General features: G+C 47.5%; 1 protein-coding gene across 1 annotated transcript in view; it reads right to left on the bottom strand.

Moving 5' to 3' along the window:
* llgl1 (LLGL scribble cell polarity complex component 1) overlaps nt 1-19,651 on the bottom strand; it is a 118,964-nt gene that overhangs the window by 34,200 nt on the left and 65,113 nt on the right. Inside the window, exons 16-19 of the mRNA XM_055896544.1 lie at nt 17,972-18,110; nt 9,079-9,434; nt 6,687-6,878; nt 6,493-6,565 (exon numbers count right to left, since the gene is read on the bottom strand). Coding sequence (XP_055752519.1) covers nt 6,493-6,565; nt 6,687-6,878; nt 9,079-9,434; nt 17,972-18,110 — 760 coding nt within the window. The remainder of the gene's footprint in view (nt 1-6,492; nt 6,566-6,686; nt 6,879-9,078; nt 9,435-17,971; nt 18,111-19,651) is intronic.

Raw genomic sequence — 19,651 nt, 5'->3', positions numbered from 1 at the left:
GATCAGGTAGAACCCTATACACACAGAGACAGAGAGATCAGGCAGAACCCTACACACACAGAGACAGAGATCAGGTAGAACCCTACACACACAGAGACAGAGATCAGGTAGAACCCTACACACAGAGACAGAGATCAGGTAGAACCCTACACACAGAGACAGAGATCAGGTAGAACCCTACACACAGAGAGACAGAGATCAGGTAGAACCCTACACACACAGAGACAGAGATCAGGTAGAACCCTACACACACAGAGAGACAGAGATCAGGTAGAACCCTACACACACAGAGAGACAGAGATCAGGTAGAACCCTACACACACAGAGAGACAGAGATCAGGTAGAACCCTACACACACAGAGAGACAGAGATCAGGTAGAACCCTATACACACAGAGACAGAGATCAGGTAGAACCCTAAACACAGAGAGACAGAGATCAGGTAGAACCCTACACACAGAGAGACAGAGATCAGGTAGAACCCTACACACACAGAGAGACAGAGATCAGGTAGAACCCTACACACAGAGAGACAGAGATCAGGTAGAACCCTACACACACAGAGAGACAGAGATCAGGTAGAACCCTACACACAGAGAGACAGAGATCAGGTAGAACCCTACACACACACACACACAGAGACAGAGATCAGGTAGAACCCCACACACACACAGAGAGACAGAGATCAGGTAGAACCCTACACACACACACACACAGAGACAGAGATCAGGTAGAACCCCACACACACACACAGAGAGACAGAGATCAGGTAGAACCCCACACACACACACACAGAGACAGAGATCAGGTAGAACCCCCCCCACACACAGAGAGACAGAGATCAGGTAGAACCCTACACACAGAGAGACAGAGATCAGATAGAACCCTATACACACAGAGAGACAGAGATCAGGTAGAACCCTACACACACAGAGAGACAGAGATCAGGTAGAACCCTACACACAGAGAGACAGAGATCAGGTAGAACCCTACACACACACACACACAGAGACAGAGATCAGGTAGAACCCCACACACACAGAGAGAGACAGAGATCAGGTAGAACCCTACACACACACACACACAGAGACAGAGATCAGGTAGAACCCCACACACACACACAGAGAGACAGAGATCAGGTAGAACCCCCCACACACACACACAGAGACAGAGATCAGGTAGAACCCCCCCCACACACAGAGAGACAGAGATCAGGTAGAACCCTACACACAGAGAGACAGAGATCAGATAGAACCCTATACACACAGAGAGACAGAGATCAGGTAGAACCCTACACACACAGAGAGACAGAGATCAGGTAGAACCCCACACACACAGAGACAGAGATCAGGTAGAACCCTACACACACAGAGACAGAGATCAGGTAGAACCCTACACACAGAGAGACAGAGATCAGGTAGAACCCTACACACAGAGAGACAGAGATCAGGTAGAACCCTACACACAGAGAGACAGAGATCAGGTAGAACCCTACACACACAGACAGAGATCAGGTAGAACCCTACACAGAGAGACAGAGATCAGGTAGAACCCTACACAGAGAGACAGAGATCAGGTAGAACCCTATACACACAGAGACAGAGATCAGGTAGAACCCTATACACACAGAGACAGAGATCAGGTAGAACCCTACACAGAGAGACAGAGATCAGGTAGAACCCTACACACAGAGACAGAGATCAGGTAGAACCCTACACACAGAGACAGAGATCAGGTAGAACCCTACACACACAGAGACAGAGATCAGGTAGAACCCTACACACAGAGAGACAGAGATCAGGTATAACCCTACACACACAGAGAGACAGAGATCAGGTAGAACCCTACACACACACAGAGACAGAGATCAGGTAGAACCCTACACACACACAGAGACAGAGATCAGGTAGAACCCCACACACAGAGACAGAGATCAGGTAGAACCCTACACACAGAGAGACAGAGATCAGGTAGAACCCTACACACACAGGGAGACAGAGATCAGGTAGAACCCTACACATAGAGAGAGAGATCAGGTAGAACCCTACACACACAGAGAGACAGAGATCAGGTAGAACCCTACACACAGAGAGACAGAGATCAGGTAGAACCCTACACACACACACACACACACAGAGACAGAGATCAGGTAGAACCCTACACACACAGAGACAGAGATCAGGTAGAACCCTAAACACACAGAGACAGAGAGATCAGGCAGAACCCTACACACACAGAGACAGAGATCAGGTAGAACCCTACACACACAGAGACAGAGATCAGGTAGAACCCTACACACAGAGACAGAGATCAGGTAGAACCCTACACACAGAGACAGAGATCAGGTAGAACCCTACACACACAGAGACAGAGATCAGGTAGAACCCTACACACACAGAGAGACAGAGATCAGGTAGAACCCTACACACACAGAGAGACAGAGATCAGGTAGAACCCTACACACACAGAGAGACAGAGATCAGGTAGAACCCTACACACACAGAGAGACAGAGATCAGGTAGAACCCTATACACACAGAGACAGAGAGATCAGGCAGAACCCTACACACACAGAGACAGAGATCAGGTAGAACCCTACACACACAGAGACAGAGATCAGGTAGAACCCTACACACAGAGACAGAGATCAGGTAGAACCCTACACACAGAGACATAGATCAGGTAGAACCCTACACACAGAGAGACAGAGATCAGGTAGAACCCTACACACACAGAGACAGAGATCAGGTAGAACCCTACACACACAGAGAGACAGAGATCAGGTAGAACCCTACACACACAGAGAGACAGAGATCAGGTAGAACCCTACACACACAGAGAGACAGAGATCAGGTAGAACCCTACACACACAAACACACAGAGACAGAGATCAGGTAGAACCCCACACACACACAGAGAGACAGAGATCAGGTAGAACCCTACACACACACACACACAGAGACAGAGATCAGGTAGAACCCCACACACACACACAGAGAGACAGAGATCAGGTAGAACCCCACACACACACACACAGAGACAGAGATCAGGTAGAACCCCCCCCACACACAGAGAGACAGAGATCAGGTAGAACCCTACACACAGAGAGACAGAGATCAGATAGAACCCTATACACACAGAGAGACAGAGATCAGGTAGAACCCTACACACACAGAGAGACAGAGATCAGGTAGAACCCTACACACAGAGAGACAGAGATCAGGTAGAACCCTACACACACACACACACAGAGACAGAGATCAGGTAGAACCCCACACACACACAGAGAGACAGAGATCAGGTAGAACCCTACACACACACACACACAGAGACAGAGATCAGGTAGAACCCCACACACACACACAGAGAGACAGAGATCAGGTAGAACCCCACACACACACACACAGAGACAGAGATCAGGTAGAACCCCCCCCACACACAGAGAGACAGAGATCAGGTAGAACCCTACACACAGAGAGACAGAGATCAGATAGAACCCTATACACACAGAGAGACAGAGATCAGGTAGAACCCTACACACACAGAGAGACAGAGATCAGGTAGAACCCCACACACACAGAGACAGAGATCAGGTAGAACCCTACACACACAGAGACAGAGATCAGGTAGAACCCTACACACAGAGAGACAGAGATCAGGTAGAACCCTACACACAGAGAGACAGAGATCAGGTAGAACCCTACACACAGAGAGACAGAGATCAGGTAGAACCCTACACACACAGAGAGACAGAGATCAGGTAGAACCCTACACAGAGAGACAGAGATCAGGTAGAACCCTACACAGAGAGACAGAGATCAGGTAGAACCCTACACAGAGAGACAGAGATCAGGTAGAACCCTATACACACAGAGACAGAGATCAGGTAGAACCCTACAGAGAGACAGAGATCAGGTAGAACCCTATACACACAGAGACAGAGATCAGGTAGAACCCTACACACAGAGACAGAGATCAGGTAGAACCCTACACACACAGAGACAGAGATCAGGTAGAACCCTACACACAGAGAGACAGAGATCAGGTATAACCCTACACACACAGAGAGACAGAGATCAGGTAGAACCCTACACACACACAGAGACAGAGATCAGGTAGAACCCTACACACACACAGAGACAGAGATCAGGTAGAACCCTACACACACAGAGAGACAGAGATCAGGTAGAACCCTAAACACACAGAGAGACAGAGATCAGGTAGAACCCTAAACACACAGAGAGACAGAGATCAGGTAGAACCCTACACACACAGAGACAGAGATCAGGTAGAACCCTACACACACAGAGACAGAGATCAGGTAGAACCCTACACACAGAGAGACAGAGATCAGGTAGAACCCTAAACACACAGAGAGACAGAGATCAGGTAGAACCCTACACACACAGAGACAGAGAGATCAGGTAGAACCCTACACACACAGAGACAGAGATCAGGTAGAACCCTACACACAGAGAGACAGAGATCAGGTAGAACCCTACACACACAGAGAGACAGAGATCAGGTAGAACCCTACACACAGAGAGACAGAGATCAGGTAGAACCCTACACACAGAGAGACAGAGATCAGGTAGAACCCTACACACACAGAGAGACAGAGATCAGGTAGAACCCTACACACACAGAGAGACAGAGATCAGGTAGAACCCTACACACACAGAGACAGAGATCAGGTAGAACCCTACACACACAGAGACAGAGATCAGGTAGAACCCTACACACAGAGAGACAGAGATCAGGTAGAACCCTAAACACACAGAGACAGAGATCAGGTAGAACCCTACACACACAGAGACAGAGAGATCAGGTAGAACCCTACACACAGAGAGACAGAGATCAGGTAGAACCCTACACACACAGAGACAGAGATCAGGTAGAACCCTACACACACAGAGACAGAGATCAGGTAGAACCCTACACACAGAGACAGAGATCAGGTAGAACCCTACACACAGAGACAGAGATCAGGTAGAACCCTACACACACAGAGAGACAGAGATCAGGTAGAACCCGACACACACAGAGAGACAGAGATCAGGTAGAACCCTACACACACAGAGAGACAGAGATCAGGTAGAACCCTACACACAGAGAGACAGAGATCAGGTAGAACCCTACACACACAGAGAGACAGAGATCAGGTAGAACCCTACACACAGAGAGACAGAGATCAGGTAGAACCCTACACACAGAGAGACAGAGATCAGGTAGAACCCTACACACACAGAGACAGAGATCAGGTAGAACCCTACACACAGAGAGACAGAGATCAGGTAGAACCCTAAACACACAGAGAGACAGAGATCAGGTAGAACCCTACACACACAGAGACAGAGAGATCAGGTAGAACCCTACACACACAGAGACAGAGAGATCAGGTAGAACCCTACACACAGAGACAGAGAGATCAGGTAGAACCCTACACACAGAGACAGAGATCAGGTAGAACCCTACACACACAGAGACAGAGATCAGGTAGAACCCTACACACACAGAGACAGAGATCAGGTAGAACCCTACACACAGAGACAGAGATCAGGTAGAACCCTACACACACAGAGAGACAGAGATCAGGTAGAACCCTACACACACAGAGAGACAGAGATCAGGTAGAACCCTACACACACAGAGACAGAGATCAGGTAGAACCCTACACACAGAGAGACAGAGATCAGGTAGAACCCTAAACACACAGAGACAGAGATCAGGTAGAACCCTACACACACAGAGACAGAGAGATCAGGTAGAACCCTACACACAGAGAGACAGAGATCAGGTAGAACCCTACACACACAGAGACAGAGATCAGGTAGAACCCTACACACACAGAGACAGAGATCAGGTAGAACCCTACACACAGAGACAGAGATCAGGTAGAACCCTACACACACAGAGAGACAGAGATCAGGTAGAACCCGACACACACAGAGAGACAGAGATCAGGTAGAACCCTACACACACAGAGAGACAGAGATCAGGTAGAACCCTACACACACAGAGAGACAGAGATCAGGTAGAACCCTACACACACAGAGACAGAGATCAGGTAGAACCCTACACACAGAGAGACAGAGATCAGGTAGAACCCTACACACACAGAGAGACAGAGATCAGGTAGAACCCGACACACACAGAGAGACAGAGATCAGGTAGAACCCTACACACACAGAGAGACAGAGATCAGGTAGAACCCTACACACACAGAGTGACAGAGATCAGGTAGAACCCTACACACACAGAGACAGAGATCAGGTAGAACCCTACACACAGAGAGACAGAGATCAGGTAGAACCCTACACACACAGAGAGACAGAGATCAGGTAGAACCCTATACACAGAGAGACAGAGATCAGGTAGAACCCTACACACAGAGACAGAGATCAGGTAGAACCCTACACACAGAGAGACAGAGATCAGGTAGTTGTGTGTGTGTTGCGGTGTGTATGTGTTGCGGTTTGTGTGTGTGTTCCCACCCTGTCCGTTCTTTGTGAAGACACAGGAAGCGATGCCACTGATGTCCTCTTTACGGATGCAGTCATAACGCACCTACAGACAGAGGAGAGGTTAACACACACACTGCTACACACACACACACTGCAACACACACACACACTGCTACACACACACACAGCAACATGCAAACACACACACTGCAACACCCCCCTACCTGTGGCCGTAGGGCAGGTACGTTAAACAGGTGCAGGTCTCCAAGGTTGGTCAGACAGACCAGACTGTTCTCACTGTAGTCCTCCTGGGCCGTGGAACACACCGTCACCACGGCAACCCTCCGCACACGGCAACCCTCGTGAGCCGTCAGCTTGAACTTGGTCTTCGCACTGACCTTAGGAAGACTGAACACCTGTCGGCACAACACACCTGTTAACACTGAACACCTGTTAACACAATATACCTGTCGACACAATATACCTGTCGACACAATATACCTGTCGACACAATATACCTGTCGACACTGAACACCTGTCGACACTGAACACCTGTCGACACAATATACCTGTCGACACAATATACCTGTCGACACAATATACCTGTCGACACTGAACACCTGTCGACGCAATATACCTGTCGACGCAATATACCTGTCGACGCAATATACCTGTCGACACTGAACACCTGTCGACACAATATACCTGTCGACACTGAACACCTGTCGACACTGAACACCTGTCGACACAATATACCTGTCGACACAATATACCTGTCGACACAATATACCTGTCGACACAATATACCTGTCGACACAATATACCTGTCGACACAATATACCTGTCGACACAATATACCTGTCGACACTGAACACCTGTCGACACAATATACCTGTCGACACTGAACACCTGTCGACACTGAACACCTGTCGACACTGAACACCTGTCGACACAGTATACCTGTCGACACAATATACCTGTCGACACAATATACCTGTCGACACAATATACCTGTCGACACAATATACCTGTCGACACTGAACACCTGTCGACGCAATATACCTGTCGACGCAATATACCTGTCGACGCAATATACCTGTCGACGCAATATACCTGTCGACGCAATATACCTGTCGACACTGAACACCTGTCGACACTGAACACCTGTCGACACAATATACCTGTCGACACAATATACCTGTCGACACAATATACCTGTCGACACAATATACCTGTCGACACAATATACCTGTCGACACCGAACACCTGTCGACACCGAACACCTGTCGACACCGAACACCTGTCGACACCGAACACCTGTCGACACCGAACACCTGTCGACACCGAACACCTGTCGACACCGAACACCTGTCGACACCGAACACCTGTCGACACCGAACACCTGTCGACACAACACACCTGTCGACACAACACACCTGTCGACACAACACACCTGTCGACACAACACACCTGTCGACACAACACACCTGTCGACACAACACACCTGTCGACACAACACACCTGTCGACACAACACACCTGTCGACACAACACACCTGTCGACACAACACACCTGTCGACACAGAACACCTGTCGACACAGAACACCTGTCGACACAGAACACCTGTCGACACTGAACACCTGTCGACACTGAACACCTGTCGACACTGAACACCTGTCGACACTGAACACCTGTCGACACTGAACACCTGTCGACACTGAGCACCTGTCAACAGCTGTCAACAGCTGTCAACACCTGTCAACACCTGTCAACACCTGTTAACACCTGTCAACACCTGTTAACACCTGTTAACACCTGTTAACACTGAACACCTATTAACACTGAACACCTATTAACACTGAACACCTATTAACACTGAACACCTATTAACACCTGTTAACACTGAACACCTATTAACACTGAACACCTATTAACACTGAACAACTGTTAACACTGAACACCTGTTAACACTGAACACCTGTTAACACTGAACACCTGTTAACACCTGTTAACACTGAACACCTATTAACACTGAACACCTATTAACACTGAACACCTATTAACACCTGTTAACACTGAACACCTATTAACACTGAACACCTATTAACACCTGTTAACACTGAACACCTGTTAACACTGAACACCTGTTAACACTGAACACCTGTTAACACTGAACACCTATTAACACTGAACACCTATTAACACTGAACACCTATTAACACCTGTTAACACTGAACACCTATTAACACCTGTTAACACTGAACACCTGTTAACACTGAACACCTGTTAACACTGAACACCTGTTAACACTGAACACCTGTTAACACTGAACACCTGTTAACACTGAACACCTGTTAACACTGAACACCTGTTAATACTGAACACCTGTTAACACTGAACACCTGTTAACACTTAACACCTGTTAACACTTAACACCTGTTAACACTTAACACCTGTTAACACTGACTAACAGTGAAATACTGACTGATTGCCCTTCCCAACAGGTGTGTGGGTTAGTGAGTAGGTGTGTGTGTGTGTGTGTGTGTGTGTGTGTGTGTGTGTGTGTGTGTGTGTGTGTGTGTGTGTGTGTGTGTGTGTGTGTGTGTGTGTGTGTACCTTGAGTTGTTCCTCTGATGCGATCAGGACAGAGTGTGGGTTAGTCATGTCTGGAGCAGTAGCCAGGTCCAGAGAGGCTTGGTAAGGTTCTGGTAGCGGTTTCCCCCGTCCGTCCAGAACGCAGACAGACACGACCGGAGCTCTGTGCATCAGCTGAATCTCTTTACCCAACACGGCCTCCACAGACCCGCTCACCTCACCCCCCGGCCGTCCACGGCCCGACCCCACACCCGGAACCTCACCCCCCGGTCCCCCCGGCCGTCCACGGCCCGACCCCACACCCGGAACCTCCAGAGCGTAAGCATACACACTTCCTGAGTTTGTCCCCGCCCACAGCGTCGGGCCGTGGTGTGTACCTGCAGGAGACAGAGATATACACGTTAACATAGATACACACACATTAAATAGAGATATACACGTAAACAGAGATATACACGTTAACATAGATACACACACATTAAATAGAGATATACACGTAAACAGAGATATACACGTTAACATAGATACACACATTAAACAAAGAAGTTTACATACACCTTAGCCAAATACATTTAACCTGTTGGGGATGGGGGCGCTGTTTAGACTATTTATGCTAATGTGGCTAATTTTTTAAACGGCTTCCCACAAAATCCTTGATCGTACAATATGCATATTATTATTATTATTGGATAGAAAACAGTCTATAGTTTCTATAGGAGTTGAAATTTTGTCTCTAAGTGGAACAGAGCCCATTCTACAGCAATTTCCCTGACATGGAGTCAGATTTGAGAAACGTTGGCCACTTTTCTGAAGTCATTTAAACGGGCACTGTCGTTGCTATGACTATACGGACACTTCTTACGTCTTCCCCTGGATGCCTTTACGTGATGACGATTCCAACGGGCTCGATTGCTCGTTCACAGGCACTACAAATGAAAAAAACCTTTAGCTAGCAAGTCTTTTCTTGCTGCGTAACGCGCGTGGAAGACACCGACCCTCTCCTGTTCCAAGCATTAGTTTAGCCTGTTATATTTCTCCGGTCATCTTTTCACTCGTTATAGGAGTTACAAACATCACAAAGTAGTTAATTTAAAGCGTTTTATAGCAATTTATATCCGTTTAGTGCGATTTTGGGACATTTATTTTTGCAACGATGTGAAAAGTTGGGAACGCTTTTCAGTTCATCCCGAACGTAGTTGACATTTCCACATGGCAAGAGGACAGCTTTCCACCAAAAGACGATTTCTCCCAAGAAAGGATCCTTTGCCCAAGATACTGATGGAAGAACAGCTCAAGGTAGGACATTTTTATTATGATAAATCGTGTTTCTGTCGAAACATTTTAGTGGCTTAGGACGCCATGTTTTTTGACGTAGCTTCGCTTGGCGCAAACTGTATTGAAAAGTAAGGATAAATTAAAAAATGTAATAACGCAATTGTATTAAGAATTAAATTGTCTATCAATCCCTGTCCACCCTATATTTTTTAGTCACGTTTATGAGTATTTATGTATAAGAGTAGATCACTGTCTAAGTGGCGCAAGGACGTTTTCTTTACCAGCTTGTCTACATTTCACATTGTCTAACCATGATTTTGGTGGCTAAATATAAACATTTTCGATCAAACTGTATATGCATGTTGTAATGTGATGTTACAGGAGTGTCATCGGAAGAATTCTGAGAAGGTTAGTGAAAAAATTAATATCTTTTGGCGATGTTGACTTTTATCGCTCACTTTGGCTAGAATCAATGCTGGGCTGCTATGTGCTATGTGCTACGCTAATATAACGATTTATTGTGTTTTCGCTGTAAGACACTTAGAAAATCTGAAATATTGTCTGTATTCACAGGATCTGTGTCTTTCGATTCGTGTATGCTGTGTATTTTTACGAAATGTTTGATGATTAGTAGTTAGGTAAACACGTTGCTCATTGTAATTATTCTAGTCCATTTGTGATGGTGGGTGCAATTGTAAACTATGCCATATACCTGAAATATGCACTTTTTTCTAACAAAACCTATCCCATACCATAAATATGTTATCAGACTGTCATCTAATGAGTTTTTTTGTTGGTTAGGGGCTATAAATATCTTAGTTTAGCCGAATTGGTGATGGCTACTGGTGTTGGTGGACAAATAAAAGATGGTGGAATATGCTAATGTGTTTTTAGGTAATAGATGTACATCTTTACATATTGTGTCTTCCCTGTAAAACATTTTAAAAATCGGAAATGTTGACTGGATTCATAAGATCTGTGTCTTTCATTAGCTGTATTGGACTTTAATGTGTGAAAGTTAAATATTTTAAAAAAATATTTTTTTTGAATTTCGCGGCACTGGTTTTTCAGTGGGGGGGGGGGGGGTGTGCCGCTAGCGCCACGCTGATCCTAGACAGGTTAAACTCAGTTTTTCACAATTCCTGACATTTAATCCACGTAAAAATTCCCTGTTTTAGGTCAGTTAGGATCACCACTTTATTTTAATAATGTGAAATGTCAGAATAATAGTAGAGAGAATGATTTATTTCAGCTTTTATTTCTTTCATCACATTCCCAGTGGGTCAGAAGTTTACATACACTCAATTAGTATTTGGTAGCATTGCCTTTAAATTGTTTAACTTGGGTCAAACATTTCGGGTAGCCTTCCACAAGCTTCCCACAATAAGTTGGGTGAATTTTGGCCCATTCCTCCTGACAGAGCTGGTGTAACTGAGTCAGGTTTGTAGGCCTCCTTGCTCGCACACGCTTTTTCAGTTCTGCCCACAAATCTTCTATAGGATTGAGGTCAGGGCTTTGTGATGGTCACTCAAATACCTTGACTTTGTTGTCCTTAAGCCATTTTGCCACAACTTTGGAAGTATGCTTGGAGTCATTGTCGATTTGGAAGACCCATTTGCGACCAAGCTTTAACTTCCTGACTGATGTCTTGAGATGTTGCTTCAATATATCCACATAATTTTCCTTCCTCATGATGCCATCTATTTTGTGAAGTGCACCAGTCCCTCCTGCAGCAAAGCACCCCCACAACATGATGCTGCCACCCCCGTGCTTCACATGTTGGGATGGTGTTCTTCGGCTTGCAAGCCTCCCCTTTTTCCTCCAAACATAACGATGGTCATTATGGCCAAACAGTTCTATTTTTGTTTCATCAGACCAGAGGACATTTCTACAAAAGTACGATCTTTGTCCCCATGTGCAGTTGCAAACCGTAGTCTGGCTTTTTTATGGCGGTTTTGGAGCAGTGGCTTCGTCCTTGCTGAGCGGCCTTTTCAGGTTATGTCGATATAGGACTCATTTTACTGTGGATATAGATACTTTTGTACCTGTTTCCTCCAGCATCTTCACAAGGTCCTTTGCTGTTGTTCTGGAATTGATTTGCACTTTTCGCACCAAAGTACGTTCATCTCTAGGAGACAGAACGCGTCTCCTTCCTGAGCAGTATGACGGCTGCGGGGTCCCATGGTGTTTATACTTGCGTACTATTGTTTGTACAGATAAACGTGGTACCTTCAGGCATTTGGAAATTGCTCCCAAGGATGAACCAGACTTGGAGGTCTACAAATGTTTTTCTGAGGTCTAGGCTGATTTCTTTTGATTTTCCCATGATGTCAAGCAAAGAGGCACTGAGTTTGAAGGTAGGCCTTGAAATACATCCACAGGTACACCTACAATTGACTCAAATTATGTATATTAGCCTATCAGAAGCTTCTAAAGCCATAACATAATTTTCTGGAATTTCCCAAGCTGTTTAAAGGCACAGTCAACTTAGTGTATGTAAACTTCTGAACCACTGGAATTGTGATACAGTGAATTATAAGTGAAATAATCTGTCTGTAAACAATTGTTGGGAAAATTACTTGTGTCATGTACAAAGTAGATGTCCTAACCGACTTGCCAAAACTATAGTTTGTTAACAAGAAATATGTGGAGTGGTTGAAAAACGAGTTTTAATGAATCCAACCTAAGTGTGTGTAAACTTCCGACTTCAACTGTATCAGACAGACAGAATCATACCGTCTCTAAGGTAGGTATCAGACAGAATCATACCGTCTCTAAGGTAGGTATCAGACAGAATCCTACCGTCTCTAAGGTAGGTATCAGACAGAATCCTACCGTCTCTAAGGTAGGTATCAGACAGAATCCTACCGTCTCTAAGGTAGGTATCAGACAGAATCCTACCGTCTCTAAGGTAGGTATCAGACAGAATCATACCGTCTCTAAGGTAGGTATCAGACAGAATCCTACCGTCTCTAAGGTAGGTATCAGACAGAATCATACCGTCTCTAAGGTAGGTATGATTCTGATTAGCGACTTGATTAGCGTAGTGTTAGCTAGCTACATAGTTGTCTTTGCTGTCCTTGTATCCAAGATAATTGTGTAGTTTAGAGAAATTTAGAGAAATTGTCGAGGTTACCTAGCCAGTTAGAGGTTACCTAGCCAGCTACACTTTCAAACAAAGTCAACAACGCAGCCACTGCTAGCCAGCCTACTTCACCAGCCAGCAGTACTATATCATTTTAGTCAATAAGATATATATTTTTTAATATATTTTATTTTTGCAACGTAAGCTTAACTTTCTGAACATTCGAGACGTGTAGTCCACTTGTCATTCTAATCTCCTTTGCATTAGCGTAGCCTCTTCTGTAGCCTGTCAACTATGTGTCTGTCTATCCCTCTTCTCTCCTCTCTGCACAGACCATACAAACGCTTCACACCGCGTGGCCGCTGCCACTCTAACCTGGTGGTCCCAGCGCGCACGACCCACGTGGAGTTCCAGGTCTCAGGCAGCCTCTGGAACTGCCGATCTGCGGCCAACAAGGCAGAGTTCATCTCAGCCTATGCTTCCCTCCAGTCCCTCGACTTCTTGGCACTGACGGAAACATGGATTACCACAGATAACACTGCTACTCCTACTGCTCTCTCCTCGTCTGCCCACGTGTTCTCGCACACCCCGAGAGCTTCTGGTCAGCGGGGTGGTGGCACTGGGATCCTCATCTCTCCCAAGTGGACATTCTCTCTTTCTCCCCTGACCCATCTGTCTATCGCCTCCTTTGAATTCCATGCTGTCACAGTTACCAGCCCTTTCAAGCTTAACATCCTTATCATTTATCGCCCTCCAGGTTCCCTTGGAGAGTTCATCAATGAGCTTGACGCCCTGATAAGTTCCTTTCCTGAGGATGGCTCACCTCTCACAGTTCTGGGTGACTTTAACCTCCCCACGTCTACCTTTGACTCATTCCTCTCTGCCTCCTTCTTTCCACTCCTCTCCTCTTTTGACCTCACCCTCTCACCTTCCCCCCCTACTCACAAGGCAGGCAATACGCTTGACCTCATCTTTACTAGATGCTGTTCTTCCACTAATCTCATTGCAACTCCCCTCCAAGTCTCCGACCACTACCTTGTATCCTTTTCCCTCTCGCTCTCATCCAACACTTCCCACACTGCCCCTACTCGGATGGTATCGCGCCGTCCCAACCTTCGCTCTCTCTCCCCCGCTACTCTCTCCTCTTCCATCCTATCATCTCTTCCCTCTGCTCAAACCTATCTCCTGATTCTGCCTCCTCAACCCTCCTCTCCTCCCTTTCTGCATCCTTTGACTCTCTATGTCCCCTATCCTCCAGGCCGGCTCGGTCCTCCCCTCCTGCTCCGTGGCTCGACGACTCACTGCGAGCTCACAGAACAGGGCTCCGGGCAGCCGAGCAGAAATGGAGGAAAACTCGCCTCCCTGCGGACCTGGCATCCTTTCACTCCCTCCTCTCTACATTCTCCTCTTCTGTCTCTGCTGCTAAAGCCACTTTCTACCACTCTAAATTCCAAGCATCTGCCTATAACCCTAGGAAGCTCTTTGCCACCTTCTCCTCCCTCCTGAATCCTCCTCCCCTTCCTCCCCCCTCCTCCCTCTCTGCAGATGACTTCGTCAACCATTTTGAAAAGAAGGTCGACGACATCCGATCCTCGTTTGCTAAGTCAAACGACACCGCTGGTTCTGCTCACACTGCCCTACCCTGTGCTTTGACCTCTTTCTCCCCTCTCTCTCCAGATGAAATCTCGCGTCTTGTGACGGCCGGCCGCCCAACAACCTGCCCGCTTGACCCTATCCCCTCCTCTCTTCTCCAGACCATTTCCGGAGACCTTCTCCCTTACCTCACCTCGCTCATCAACTCATCCTTGACCGCTGGCTACGTCCCTTCCGTCTTCAAGAGAGCGAGAGTTGCACCCCTTCTGAAAAAACCTACACTCGATCCCTCCGATGTCAACAACTACAGACCAGTATCCCTTCTTTCTTTTCTCTCCAAAACTCTTGAACGTGCCGTCCTTGGCCAGCTCTCCTGCTATCTCTCTCAGAATGACCTTCTTGATCCAAATCAGTCAGGTTTCAAGACTAGTCATTCAACTGAGACTGCTCTTCTCTGTGTCACGGAGGCGCTCCGCACTGCTAAAGCTAACTCTCTCTCCTCTGCTCTCATCCTTCTAGACCTATCGGCTGCCTTTGATACTGTGAACCATCAGATCCTCCTCTCCACCCTCTCCGAGCTGGGCATCTCCGGCGCGGCCCACGCTTGGATTGCGTCCTACCTGACAGGTCGCTCCTACCAGGTGGCGTGGCGAGAATCTGTCTCCGCACCACGTGCTCTCACCACTGGTGTCCCCCAGGGCTCTGTTCTAGGCCCTCTCCTATTCTCGCTATACACCAAGTCACTTGGCTCTGTCATATCCTCACATGGTCTCTCCTATCATTGCTATGCAGACGACACACAATTAATCTTCTCCTTTCCCCCCTCTGATAACCAGGTGGCGAATCGCATCTCTGCATGTCTGGCAGACATATCAGTGTGGATGACGGATCACCACCTCAAGCTGAACCTCGGCAAGACGGAGCTGCTCTTCCTCCCGGGGAAGGACTGCCCGTTCCATGATCTCGCCATCACGGTTGACAACTCCATTGTGTCCTCCTCCCAGAGTGCTAAGAACCTTGGCGTGATCCTGGACAACACCCTGTCGTTCTCAACTCACATCAAGGCGGTGACCCGTTCCTGTAGGTTCATGCTCTACAACATTCGCAGAGTACGACCCTGCCTCACACAGGTAGCGGCGCAGGTCCTAATCCAGGCACTTGTCATCTCCCGTCTGGATTACTGCAACTCGCTGTTGGCTGGGCTCCCTGCCTGTGCTATTAAACCCCTACAACTCATCCAGAACGCCGCAGCCCGTCTGGTGTTCAACCTTCCCAAGTTCTCTCACGTCACCCCGCTCTCTCCACTGGCTTCCAGTTGAAGCTCGCATCCGCTACAAGACCATGGTGCTTGCCTACGGAGCTGTGAGGGGAACGGCACCTCCGTACCTTCAGGCTCTGATCAGGCCCTACACCCAAACAAGGGCACTGCGTTCATCCACCTCTGGCCTGCTCGCCTCCCTACCTCTGAGGAAGTACAGTTCCCGCTCAGCCCAGTCAAAACTGTTCGCTGCTCTGGCACCCCAATGGTGGAACAAACTCCCTCACGACGCCAGGTCAGCGGAGTCAATCACCACCTTCCGGAGACACCTGAAACCCCACCTCTTTAAGGAATACCTAGGATAGGATAAAGTAATCCTTCTAACCCCCCCCCTCCCCCTTAAAAGAGTTAGATGCACTATTGTAAAGTGGTTGTTCCACTGGACATCATAAGGTGAATGCACCAATTTGTAAGTCGCTCTGGATAAGAGCGTCTGCTAAATGACTTAAATGTAATGTAAATGTAGGTATCAGACAGAATCATACCGTCTCTAAGGTAGGTATCAGACAGAATCCTACCGTCTCTAAGGTAGGTATCAGACAGACAGAATCATACTGTCTCTAAGGTAGGTATCAGACAGAATCCTACCGTCTCTAAGGTAGGTATCAGACAGAATCATACCGTCTCTAAGGTAGGTATCAGACAGAATCATACCGTCTCTAAGGTAGGTATCAGACAGAATCCTACCGTCTCTAAGGTAGGTATCAGACAGACAGAATCATACCGTCTCTAAGGTAGGTATCAGACAGACAGAATCATACCGTCTCTAAGGTAGGTATCAGACAGACAGAATCATACCGTCTCTAAGGTAGGTATCAGACAGACAGAATCCTACCGTCTCTAAGGTAGGTATCAGACAGAATCCTACCGTCTCTAAGGTAGGTACCAGACAGAATCCTACCGTCTCTAAGGTAGGTACCAGACAGAATCCTACCGTCTCTAAGGTAGGTATCAGACAGAATCCTACCGTCTCTAAGGTAGGTATCAGACAGAATCCTACCGTCTCTAAGGTAGGTATCAGACAGAATCCTACCGTCTCTAAGGTAGGTATCAGACAGAATCCTACCGTCTCTAAGGTAGGTACCAGACAGAATCCTACCGTCTCTAAGGTAGGTATCAGACAGAATCCTACCGTCTCTAAGGTAGGTATCAGACAGACAGAATCATACCGTCTCTAAGGTAGGTATCAGACAGACAGAATCATACCGTCTCTAAGGTAGGTATCAGACAGACAGAATCATACCGTCTCTAAGGTAGGTATCAGACAGACAGAATCCTACCGTCTCTAAGGTAGGTATCAGACAGAATCCTACCGTCTCTAAGGTAGGTACCAGACAGAATCCTACCGTCTCTAAGGTAGGTACCAGACAGAATCCTACCGTCTCTAAGGTAGGTATCAGACAGAATCCTACCGTCTCTAAGGTAGGTATCAGACAGAATCCTACCGTCTCTAAGGTAGGTATCAGACAGAATCCTACCGTCTCTAAGGTAGGTATCAGACAGAATCCTACCGTCTCTAAGGTAGGTATCAGACAGAATCCTACCGTCTCTAAGGTAGGTACCAGACAGAATCCTACCGTCTCTAAGGTAGGTATCAGACAGAATCCTACCGTCTCTAAGGTAGGTATCAGACAGAATCCTACCGTCTCTAAGGTACGTATCAGCGAAACAGAGACATCGCACCACTCCTGATAGAGAGTCGTCAGCTGATCTCGGTTCGATCCTCCTCTGCACCGGAGCTACTTCCTCCTGGTCAGCTAGCGCTGCGTTGGCTTCCTGGATCTACACACACAGGAAGTGATGTCACACCAATGTCACACTGGGCGTTATGTCACACTCATTGGATGCACTGTGAGAATCAAATACAATACAAGTACTGTTTGAATTCTAGACATTCACTGATATATCATTATTTAAATATTCCCCATATAATGTTGGGCAAACATGGCTGCCGTAGTGTCATGTAGATCCATCATGATGCTCATTCTCAACATCCAGGGTGCGTTGGGAAATTCACACCAGAGCCCTCTGGTTTGTCCTGCACATCAAGCTGTCACTACAGAAACAGGATATAGACTAGTGTCCTGTCCAGGGGGTGTCCTGTACATCACACCAGAGCCCTCTGGTTTGAGAGCGCCGGAGCGCACAAATCATTTATGAATTTTACGAACGTCCCCCGGTTGTTACGACAGTAAACATTGGCAACGAAAAAACACACTGTAGCTGTGTCAGTGACACAGCTACAGTCACTAAAGGTCTAGACAACATGAGCACTAACATGGTCTGTACATCACTAGTGTCCTGTCCAGGGGGTGTACTGTACATCAAGCTGTCTCACTGCGTGTGTTACCTTGCTGGTAGGGGTGTCCTGTACATCAAGCCGTCTCACTGCGTGTGTTACCTTGCTGGTAGGGGTGTCCTGTACATCAAGCCGTCTCACTGCGTGTGTTACCTTGCTGGTAGGGGTGTCCTGTACATCAAGCCGTCTCACTGCGTACGTTACCTTGCTGGTAGGGGTGTCCTGTACATCAAGCCGTCTCACTGTGTGTGTTACCTTGCTGGTAGGGGTGTCCTGTCCAGGGGGTGTCCTGTACATCAAGCCGTCTCACTGCGTGTGTTACCTTGCTGGTAGGGGTGTCCTGTCTCACTGTGTGTGTTACCTTGCTGGTAGGGGTGTCCTGTACATCAAGCCGTCTCACTGTGTGCGTTACCTTGCTGGTAGGGGTGTCCTGTACATCAAGCTGTCTCACTGCGTGTGTTACCTTGCTGGTAGGGGTGTCCTGTCTCACTGTGTGTGTTACCTTGCTGGTAGGGGTGTCCTGTACATCAAGCCGTCTCACTGTGTGCGTTACCTTGCTGGTAGGGGTGTCCTGTACATCAAGCCGTCTCACTGCGTGTGTTACCTTGCTGGTAGGGGTGTCCTGTACATCAAGCTGTCTCACTGCGTGTGTTACCTTGCTGGTAGGGGTGTCCTGTACATCAAGCTGTCTCACTGCGTGTGTTACCTTGCTGGTAGGGGTGTCCTGTACATCAAGCCGTCTCACTGCGTGTGTTACCTTGCTGGTAGGGGTGTCCTGTACATCAAGCCGTCTCACTGCGTGTGTTACCTTGCTGGTAGGGGTGTCCTGTACATCAAGCCGTCTCACTGCGTACGTTACCTTGCTGGTAGGGGTGTCCTGTACATCAAGCCGTCTCACTGTGTGTGTTACCTTGCTGGTAGGGGTGTCCTGTCCAGGGGGTGTCCTGTACATCAAGCCGTCTCACTGCGTGTGTTACCTTGCTGGTAGGGGTGTCCTGTCTCACTGTGTGTGTTACCTTGCTGG

The sequence above is a fragment of the Salvelinus fontinalis genome, chromosome 2 (assembly GCF_029448725.1).
Source record: "Salvelinus fontinalis isolate EN_2023a chromosome 2, ASM2944872v1, whole genome shotgun sequence".
NCBI classification, from domain to species: domain Eukaryota; kingdom Metazoa; phylum Chordata; class Actinopteri; order Salmoniformes; family Salmonidae; genus Salvelinus; species Salvelinus fontinalis.
The sequence above is the reverse complement of the archived record's forward strand: the minus strand, read 5'-3'. Positions and strand labels throughout refer to the sequence as shown.